The 10,737-nt window shown below is 39.9% G+C and overlaps 1 protein-coding gene across 1 annotated transcript in view; it reads left to right on the top strand.

The window, feature by feature from the left end:
* The window catches only part of RALGAPA2 (Ral GTPase activating protein, alpha subunit 2 (catalytic)), a 757,941-nt gene that overhangs the window by 515,390 nt on the left and 231,814 nt on the right, over positions 1–10,737 (top strand). Inside the window, exon 35 of the mRNA XM_006895663.1 lies at positions 952–1,107. Coding sequence (XP_006895725.1) covers positions 952–1,107 — 156 coding nt within the window. The remainder of the gene's footprint in view (positions 1–951; positions 1,108–10,737) is intronic.

Raw genomic sequence — 10,737 nt, 5'->3', positions numbered from 1 at the left:
AATAGTGAGAAGAGTTGGGACCTCAGAAGGCTTTTAGGACCAATTAGTAGGCTCTGTGTCCAAAAGAAAACGAGTATACTTATCAGTAATGTTAATGCTCACCCACATCTCTTCTGGGAGGATCTAAATTGTTGAAGCGTCCTCCTTTGTTTCCAGCTGGGATCTGTGGCCTGTCAGTCCTGTCTGCCACGAGGACCTGATGTGGGCCACCATGGCCAAGTGTCCTTCAGAACCACACTTAAAGCAAGTGAATGGGAGCTTCCTCTCTACTCCCTTGACTATCTGTGGCTCTCATCTGTGACACTGTCTACTGAAGTGGCCCAGCTTTCCACAGTGGAAGCTACCTGCCCAGGTGGGGATGTGCAGGACTTCACTCAGGTTGCAGATGTCTGGCTGGTGCCTGGCGGGGCTAGCTTCTGGATGGGCACAGGCAAGGGCCTCACTCAGTTTGCAGCTGTCCTTCTTGTGCCTGATAGGGCTACCTGCCCTTCTGGGGACTCGCAGAGACCTCACTCAGGTTGCAACTGTACCGCTCGCGCCAGTGTGGCTGGCTTCCAGATGTTCACTTGTGAGTATTTCAGTCAGGTTGCAGATGTCCGGCTGGTGCGCCATGGACGTGATAGCAAGGCACGTGGGGTGGGCAGGTGAATCGCAGGGCGGTTGGTCTGGCGGGACTGAATGTCCATTCCCAGATGTTAAGCTGGCAAGTCTCTCATCCTCAGCACATCAGATTGTCTGCATTGCTCTCCTCAAAATATGATTATTTTTAACCTATACTACTGCTTACTGAATAAGAATAACTCAATATTTTTGTATTTTATATTGCTTTGCATACAAAATTCATTCACCCTGTGTTTCTTCCTTGAGCGTTTTATTTAGTACCATCTTTAGTTCACACTGAGAACAGTCCATTTTTTCTTTGTTCTTTTTCCCCCTTTGCGTTCTCACCAGGTGGATCTCTCTACGCACTGTGGCTTTATGGGTGGTCTTCAGCGCAATGGCAGCACAGGACAGACAGCCCCCTATTATGCTACCTCAACTGTGGAAGTGATTTTTCATGTTTCCACAAGGATGCCATCAAACTCAGATGATTCACTTACCAAAAAGGTAAGGCTGTTCTTCATTTGTAGGTGGGGCTCTTCTGGAACTGGAGGGAGGCCATCAGTAAGACTGATTTCCTCTGCACTAAGAATCATCGTCTTTCTTCCTCAGTCTGCTTTTTTTGGTTAATCTGTAAAACTCAAGTTTGTCCACAAAGGGAGCTGTGGTGGCAGTAGTACGGTGCTGTGCTGCCATTCCAAAGGCACACGGTTCAAATTTAAAAGCTGCTTCAAGGGAATAGGCTGGGTAATCTGCTTTGAAATTTACTGTCCCAGAAAACCCAGTGGAGGGTCACTAGGAGTTGGTTCTGGTTCAGCAGTACACAACAACAACATAAGGAAAGGGGAGTTCTGGTGGCTCTCTGTGGGTAAGGAATTGTTCCATAAAGAAATATATTAAAGACAATGATTCATCTGGGTGTTAAATCCTGAGATTGAAGCCTCGGAAGAAGAAAGCTCTTAATTGTTGTTTGAAGGGAAATTTTCCATAGCATGAATTTTGCCTCATAGATGATAGCAATTTTTAGTGTAACATATTGATAAAGTTCATGAAATGTTATCAATCTATTTCTGGCAAAGTAACCAGAAGCTCTGGTAGCCTACCTAGTACATAGAGAATTGCCATGCCAACTCAAAGGCAGATGACTTGAATCTACTGTTTTCTTTAAGAGAGTAAGATGGTCAGTGTCCTCCCATGCAATATACAACCTTTGAAAATCCACTGGAGGATCAGCTAAGAGTCCATTCCAACTCAATAGCAACAAGGTGTTTTGTTTTGTTTTACCAAATTAACAAAGGAGCTTAAACCATTTGACTTTCAACGAAAAGAGAAATAGTTTTAATCCAACAGCCACTTTGTTGGAGATAGATGATTTGGGAAAGAGTGATAGTCTTGGAAACCCTCCAGGTGGCTTTCTCTGTTCTGTGTGGTCACTGTGGGTCAATGAATTTGTTTTGGAATGTTTTGGGTTGTTTTTTTTTTTTTTTCTTTTAGGGATCTTTTTTGTATTAAAGTGACAAGTGAGTGAGATACTGTCCCATCAGGATCACCTCTGACATTAATGAATCCTCCTTTAATTTGGGCCAAGGTATAGTTTTCTCTTGAATGCAAAGGAAAACTCCTCTTTCCCTAATGAAACCATGGGGAGCATACAGCCCTAGACATCCAACCTGGGAGGCATTTACCTCATGTAACTATCCGCTGATAACTAAGAACTTTTAGATAGTCAAGGAAACTTAGAAATCTGATGTATTGTAAGGCCCAAATTTGAAGTGTCCCAGGGCAGCTGGGCTTTTCACTTGGCTGGGGCAAAGCTCCAAATCCTTACTCATTACCTCCGCTCTTCCTAGAACAGAACTGAGAACAGCAACTGAATGGATTAGGAAGGATGGCGTTCAGAGGCTGAGACTGGCTTTTGAGAGGGTAGTTGTGGTTGCAATATCCAAGCCTCGGTTCAATTATTATATGTCGATTTAGTTAACCAGTCTGTACCCTTTTTCCTCATCTGTCAAATGAGGTAAAAAGCACAGCCTATGTCACAGGGTTGTTTGAAGTAAATTAGAACACACCTGTAAAATTGCCTACCACAGTACCTAGGAAGGTCATTGTAACCATCAACCATCATCATTGCCTACAAGGCAGTTTATTTTTCACCTGTCGTTTTAGCTGATTGATATTTATATTGGCCAATGGTTCTATTGTCCTTGCCTCAATTCTTTTCTCTGTAGTCTTTCTTTTTGCCAGTACAGAGCAGGTATCTTGACCCTAAACAATGGTATGTAATAGTAGTGATGTACAACTCAAAACAGCACAACCATAGATAACTCCAGAAGCAGCAATCAAGTGCCTGAGACTTCACTGTCGTGATTCTGCTATTATCAGGCAGAGTGCAGTACCTGTTATCATATCCTCCTGTGAATAGAAGTATTGCAGACCCTCATTCCTACAGGGCTTTGAGGAGCTAGCTCTAAATTTTGGTGGGTTTTCATGGTTTCCCTGTTGCTCTGCTCTTAGGGAAGGCCCTTAATGAATTCACTTGTACCTCAGAGACTCTTTGATATCACTAAGACTCTAGACTCTTTTTTCCCATTTCTTCATAGATTGGAGGAGGAGACCTCAAGGGAAGGCAGTTTCTCTGAGGCTGAGGCCCCTCCCTAGCTTACTTGAATTAGGTTCTTGTCTTTTTTTTTCCTTTACAACACCTGGTAAATTGTTGCTATTGTATATAGGATTTACTTATTAATGAGAATAATTTTGGTAAAATATTTATATGTAAAGGTTTTTTTTAATTCTTAAGGAAAGCAGAGCTTTCACCTTTTTTTTTTTAGAAAATGTATTTTCTTGTTAAAACATAATGCTACAAATAATGTTCTGAGAACTGGCCTAATTGGAAGATCCCCTACTGTAATAATCAAAATTCAGGAGATACCTTTTTCAGCTTCAAGATTTAGCATCATTAGTGATAAACTCTCTTTATCAGGATGTCTCACAGCTAGACTAAAAATCAGTCACAGTAACAGCAACCCATGACTCCTTGCCTTATTCTTACTAAATTGTTCCTAACAGCTTAAAAATGAGCTGCAAAATTCTAAAGTGATTTATGCTTTCTTATGTTCCTGTCATTGGGGGCGGGGGAGGTGCTTTTTCAATTCTGCAATCTGGTTAGAACCCCATACTGAACTCTTGATCCTTCTCTGCAGATATCTGTTAACTCTTGCTAGATTAGATTTTTCACAGCTAATCTAACTGCTGTAAGGGTTTGCAGAGTGGGACAGAGCTCTGCTATTGGATTTGTCCAATTCATTTGACTCCAGGACTATAATTGCACTTATGTCTTACAAGGCTTTTATAGCCTCAGGCTGGCCAGCAGCATAAAAAACAAATTGGCAGTGATACAGTACAAGTGAGAGGGGATGAAAGGCCCACATTATCAGTCTCCAGGCAGCACTGTTCTGGCAGGAAGTTTCTTGGTTAATTTACAAATAAAACTTGGATTTTAGGATGGGCACACTGTCAGCTGAACAATAGGGATGTCAGGCCTGACTGTTACTTAGTAAACGTAGCAGCCGGGCTCACTGAGAAGCAGGAATTCTTCAATCAAACAGATGACTCCTTCTGGAGCCAGCTGGCCATGTAATGCAATTAGTCGGGAAAGGAGGTCAGCCTATTAGGTGTGCACCATGGCCAGTGTCACCAGTGGTGTGATGACTGGCAGCTGGCAAAATAGCCCAGGCAGAGGAACTTAGAAACTCTGTCATGGAAGTATCAAGACATAGTACTGATTTCTTAAGATCTAGGAACAGGGCATTGGTTCTAAATCTGGTAAGCATTAGTGGGTTCTGGAGCCTAATATGCAGATCAAACAGAGGTTGACATGATTGTAGCTCCATTGGATTACCTCCTGGATTGCATAAGAATCAGATAAATTTAACTTTGATGCACTGAGCACAGGCACATGTAGATTCTTGAACTTCCTAAAACTCTTTAAATGACAATGCCATAATAAGATTATTACCTTTGAGCTGATCAACTCTTTGAGGTTTACACAGTATTTCCTTATATTGTGACTGTGCTAAATTGTTTGACCAAATTAAGTTTGTTTTACCTGTATTGTTCTTTAGGCAGAATAAAGTGTATTTTTTTTGCTCCTTCATCTAAAGTTATCAACCAATTACTTCTGTAACCTTTGCTGTTAGAATTAGTTAATTGAACTGTAACATGTCCAGTTGTCTGAGGCACGTTACATTGAAAGGAGCTATGAAATTATGAGTATCGTATTAGTGATACTCAAAAATAGTTCTTCCTCAATCTCAAATTGAATCTGTTGATGTGATACAATCCTCTATTTCTGTATGTTTAGAATATGGTTGAAAACAAAGTTAGGAAAGACGTAGTCGTATTATATAATTGAATTGCCCAACTTAGAAAGGAGAAATAACTGCCAAATCTAAGTAATCTGTATTTAAAACAAGTCAGTTGGTATCACATCTATTCCTGGGGCCATATTTTTTCTAGTACCTTCAATGCAACTTCCATTTCCTCCTTCATTATTACCATTGGCTCCTGCTCATATGATACTTCATGAAATTTTTCAGTGTCAATAAGTTCTTTTTGGTACAGTGATTCTGTGTATTCCCTCCATCTTCTTTTGATTATTTCTGGGTCATTCAGTATATTGCCCCTATATTTTCCAGTATTGTGACTTAAGGTTTCAATTTGTTTATCAGTTTTCTCAGCTTGAGAAATGCAGAGCGAGTTCTTCCCTTGTTATTTTCCAATTCCAGCTCTCTGCACATTCCATTTTAATACTTTTCTTTGTCCTCTTGACCTGCCCTTTGAAATCTCCTGTTTAGCTCTTTTACTTCGACGTTTTTCCCTTTGTTTTGGCTTCTTGATATTCCAGTACAATTTTTAGAGTCTCTTAAGCCATTCATACTAGATTTTTTTTCTTTTTCCTATGTTTTGTAATGACCTTTTGCTTTCTTTGTGGATGATATCCTTCATATCTTCCCACAACATCTTCAATCTTTGCTGTTTAATGCCTCAAACCTATTCCCAAAATGATCTTGAAATTCAGATGAAACTGATTCAAGAAACTATCTTAGTTCTTGTGGACTTATTTTCGTTTTCTTCAGCCTTAATTTGAACTTACATATGCGTAATTAATGGTCTGACCCATAGTCCACCCCCGACCTAATTTTTACTGCTCATAATGAGTTTTTCCAATTATTTCTTCCACAAATATGATGATGATGTTGTTATATGCTGTCAAGTCTCCTGTGACTCGTAGTGACCCTATGTACATCAGCCCTAAACCCTGCTCTAACCCTTGCCAATCTTATTGTTTCTGACACACCTATCCCTTTTACCCCAGTGATGGAATCAACCCATCTTATCAAGAGACTTCCTCTCCTGTGATGTCGCTCCACCCTCCCAACCATGACATCCCTCTGTAAGGACTGATCTCACCTTGCAACATGTCCAAAGTATGTCAGACAGAGCTTCAGAATCCTTGCCTCCAAGGAGTGGCCTGCCTTCACCCTCTCCAGGACAAACTTGTTTGTTCTCCTAGCAGTTCATGGTATATTAAATACTCTTCTCCAGCACCAAAGCTCAAAGACATCAACTCTCTTTCTCTTATCCCTAGTCATTTTCAGCTCTCTGGTGTGTAGCAAATAATTGCATGGCCTGTATCAGGTGCTCCTTAGTGTCCAGACTGACATTGTTGCTCCTCAGTACCTTGGAGAGGTCTCTGAAAGCAGACTTTGCCAGTGCAATTCGTCTTTTAATTTCCTGGCTGCTGGTACCAAGAGTGTTGATTATAGAGCCAAGCAAACTGAAGCTATAAGCAATCTCAATCACTTAATCATTTATCATGATGATGCTGCCGATCGGTCCAGTGGTGAGAATCTTTGTTTTCTTGATGTTGAATTTCAGTCCATATTGAAGGTTGCAGTCCTTGACCCTCCGCAGCAAGGGTGTCGGGTCCTCCTCAGTTTCAGCAAAAAGTGTTGTGTCATCTATATAATGCAGATTGTTGATGAGTCTACCTCCAATCCTGAGGCCACACTTCTCTTCATAGAGCCCAACCTCCCAGATAATCTGTTCCACATAAAGGTTGAAAAGATCTGGAGATAGTACACATCCTTGACACACAACCTTCCCAGTTTTGAACTATGCCGTGTTTCCTATCTCTGTTTTGATGACTGCCTCCTGGTCCAAGGATAGGTTTTACATAAACACAATAAAGTGTTCTGGGATTCTCATTCTTCTGAGTCAGCCAGAGTTTGTTGTGACCCACACAGTCAAATGCCTTTGTATAGTCAATGAAATACAGATAGACATTCCTCTGGTATTCGCTGCTTTCACCCAAGATCCATCTGACATTAACTATAATAACCCTAGTGCCATGGCCTCTTCTAAATCCAGCCTGCACTTCAGCTAGTTCTCTGTTGATGTGATGATCCCCTGGTTTTTGGACAATCTTCAGCAGAATCTTGATTGCATGTTTTATCAATCATATAGTTCAGTAATTTCCACACTCTGTCGGATCACCTTTCTTTGGAATGGGAACAAATATACATCTCTTCCAGTCAGTAGGCCAGGTGGTTGTCCTCCAGATTTCTTGGCACAACTTGGTGAGCACATCCAGGGCAGCATCTCTTTGCATATGTCAGTTGGTATGCCATCAATTCCTGAGGCCTTTTTTTTTCCAATTATTTCAAAGACGTTTGAACTTCCTTCATCACCATAGGCTCTTGCTCATACACTGCTTCATTAAATTCTTCTGTGTCCACCAATTCCTTTTGGTACAGTGACTCTGTGTACTCTTTTCATCTTCTTTTAAATGCTTCCTAGATCATTTAATATTCTGCCCAAATCATCCTTAAGTATTGCAACTCAAGGTTGAATTTGTTCTTCAGTTCCTTCAGCTTAAGAAATGCTGAGTTCAGCCCTTTTGATTTTTTTTTTTTTTTACTCTAGCTACTTGCACATTTCATTGTAATACTTTACTTTGTCTTCCCACACTGCCCTCTCTGATTGCTATGTAGCCCATCAGGTTAGATCCATATGTAAAGTTGTTGTTTGTGTCTTTTAAAAAGGAGGAAGTAGAATCTTCAATGAGGACATTGGCAAAAAATAAGGCCCCAGTAATTGATGGGATACCAATTGACTTGTTTCAGTTAACAGATGCAGCCTTGGATGCGCTCACCTGTCTATGCCAGGAAATTTTGAGGATAGCTGTCTGGCCAACAGATTGGAAGAGGACCATATTTGTTCCCATTCCCAAGAAATGTGATCCAACAGAATATGGAAACTATCAAACAATATCAGTAATGTCACATGCAAGCAAAATACTACTGAAGATCATTTAAAAACAGCTAGAACAGTACATAGATAAGAAACTGCCAGAGGTTCAAGCAGGATTCAGAAGAGGCTGTGGCATCAGGGATAGCATTGCTGATGCAGATGGATCCTGGCTGAAAGTAAAGAATACCAGCAGAATGTTCATTTGTGCTTTATTGCCTATGCAAAGGCATTTGACTATGTGGAATCATAACAGGTTGTAGCTAACATTGAGAAGAATGGGAGTCTTGGAGCACTTAATTGTGCTATGTTAAACCTATACCTGGACCCAGAGGCTGTTGTGTGAATAGAGCATGGGAAGACTACGTGGTTTAAAATGAAGAAGGGAGTGCATCAAGGTTATATTCTTTCTCCATACCTATTCAATTTGTATACTGAGAAAATTATTTGAGAAGCTGGACTCTGTGAAGAGGAATGTAGCATCAAGATCAGTGGAAGACTCATCAAGAAGACCAAGGAACACAGCCTTTAGTATTGATTGCATTTTAATATCAAGAAAACAAAGACAGTTTCCACTGGAATGAAGGACAACATCATGATGGATGGAGAGGAGATTGAAACTGTCATCAACTTCACCTTACCTGCATCCACAATTACCACTCTTAATACCAGCAGTTATGAATTAAGGAGACATATTACACTGGGAAAGTCTGCAGTTAGGGATCTCTCCAAATTATTGATGAGTAATGATGTCAGTTTGAGAACTAAAGTGTGTCTGATTCAGGCATAGTGTTTTTGATAACTTGCTATGCATCTGAGAGCTGGAGAATGAATAGGGATGAGATAAGAATAATTGATCTCTTTGAGCTGTGATGCACTGAACATTGCATGAAGTGCCAAAAGAACAAACAAATATGTCTTTAAGAGGGTGCAGCCACAGTGGTCTTTGGAGGCAAGAATGATGAGGCTTCACCTCATATATTTTAGTTATCTTGCAAATAGGTACTATTCCTTGGAGAAGGACATGATGCTTCGAGGTGTGGAGGGTTGTTGAAGAAGAGGAAGAATCTCAAACGGGTGGATTAACGTGGTGACTGCTGCAATGGACTTTAGCATGTCAGATAGTGTGAAGATGGCACAGGCTTGGACAGGGTTCATATCTGTTGTTCATAGAGTCACTGTGAGTTATATGCAATTCGAGAGCAACTAACAACAACAACAAAATAATCATTAATTTTCTTAGAATTAACACTTTGAAATTAACATTTCTGGGATCCAAAGGGAGCTGTCACTCAAGAGTGCTGAAGTTGGATCATAGCATCACATTTAAAGAGCGGTTAATACATGAGTTATTGCCATTCAGAAATTTTTGCAAGCATTCTACCACAGTTCACATAGTTATTCAGGAGGTTGGTTCTTTACATAATAAAGATGTGAGCTCTGGGCCAACCAACTCTCAGTTATTCTTTCTAAATCCATCCTTCTACCCTACCAGGTTTCCGTTAGGTACTGCTATTGTTCTTCTTAGAAATGGCTTTATTGTGTTACTACCACATTTACACTCCAATAAAGATTGACTTTCAGTAGTGTGTTTGAAATCCCTTTATGACTAAAAAATGGAAAGAAAAGCTCTCATTTCTAAGATAGCAACAGATATATAAAGATGGTCAATGTTAGGAGAATCTGATGTCGTCTTTCTTTCTAAAACACATAATGTATTAGATGATGGACTACTTACCTAACATTTGGTGATTCACGGCTAAGGCTGTCTCGGAATCAATGGAGGGTGGCCATGACTCAGAACTGGCAATGACAGTGAGTTTGGTTTGTGGATTGAGTTTATGTAATTGCTGCCTGCCACTTTTTTAGCCTTTATGTTGATGTGGGGAGAAGAGAAAGCACAAAAAGATGTACTCGGTAATTTTTTATTTTGGAAGTCCAACGCAGCATTGCTCTGGATAATCTTGATGTACATCTAACACAGCTGCATTTGTCCTAGAGCCTGTTTTCACTCACAGTTGAGTATGCACCCCCTTGCCTAATATCATAAAACAAAATCTGTATGTATGATTGAATGGGAAATAGATTTGTTCTGTAAGATTTTACTCAAAGTACAATGAAAAAAGAAAATCCTCACAATGTAATTGCTAAAGATTGTGAAACAAGTTTTAAAATTATTTTTTATTCTAAACTTAACATACGGGTAAGTGAAATTGCTAAATAAGTAAAATGAGTAACAATTTTTAAAAAGATTGAGGTACACATCTCTTTTTACATAATTGACATGTACAGTTGTTCACAGAATATTTGAGAGTAAAGTATAAGAAGGCATTGCAGTGAGCTAACTCCCTTTATAAAACCTAATAAATGAGAAGGAAACCACGTGTTGGTTCCTTTCTGATTTGGGTTTTTTTGTTTTGTTGGGTTTTTTTGTGTGTGAGTTTTCTTTTGGGGGGTATGTGTGTGTATGTGGCCAAATACCTTATAAGGAAAGTTGTGTTAATGCTGATGTTGTTTGTTAGGTGTTTTAGAGTTGACCATGACTCATAGTGACCCTGTGAACAACACACCTGAACCCTGCCCTGTCCTGTACCATCCTCACCATCACTGATCCATATTTTATTTTTTAATTATTATTAAATTTTATTCATTTTAATGAACGTTTACAGAGATTTTGGGTTTTCATTCATTCATTGTTGCACTGTATTCTCTACCCTCCTCCCCGTTTGTTCTTCTTCCACCCCGCCCACGAATGTCTGTTTTAATTGTCCAATTGCCACAGTGCTTGTCAAAGCCAGTTCTGATTAATCTCCTTTGTCAGTGTGTCCT

Source organism: Elephantulus edwardii, unplaced genomic scaffold (assembly GCF_000299155.1).
Source record: "Elephantulus edwardii isolate Elephantulus edwardi_28Jun2011 unplaced genomic scaffold, EleEdw1.0 scaffold00172, whole genome shotgun sequence".
In the NCBI taxonomy this organism is placed as follows: domain Eukaryota; kingdom Metazoa; phylum Chordata; class Mammalia; order Macroscelidea; family Macroscelididae; genus Elephantulus; species Elephantulus edwardii.
The sequence above is the reverse complement of the archived record's forward strand: the minus strand, read 5'-3'. Positions and strand labels throughout refer to the sequence as shown.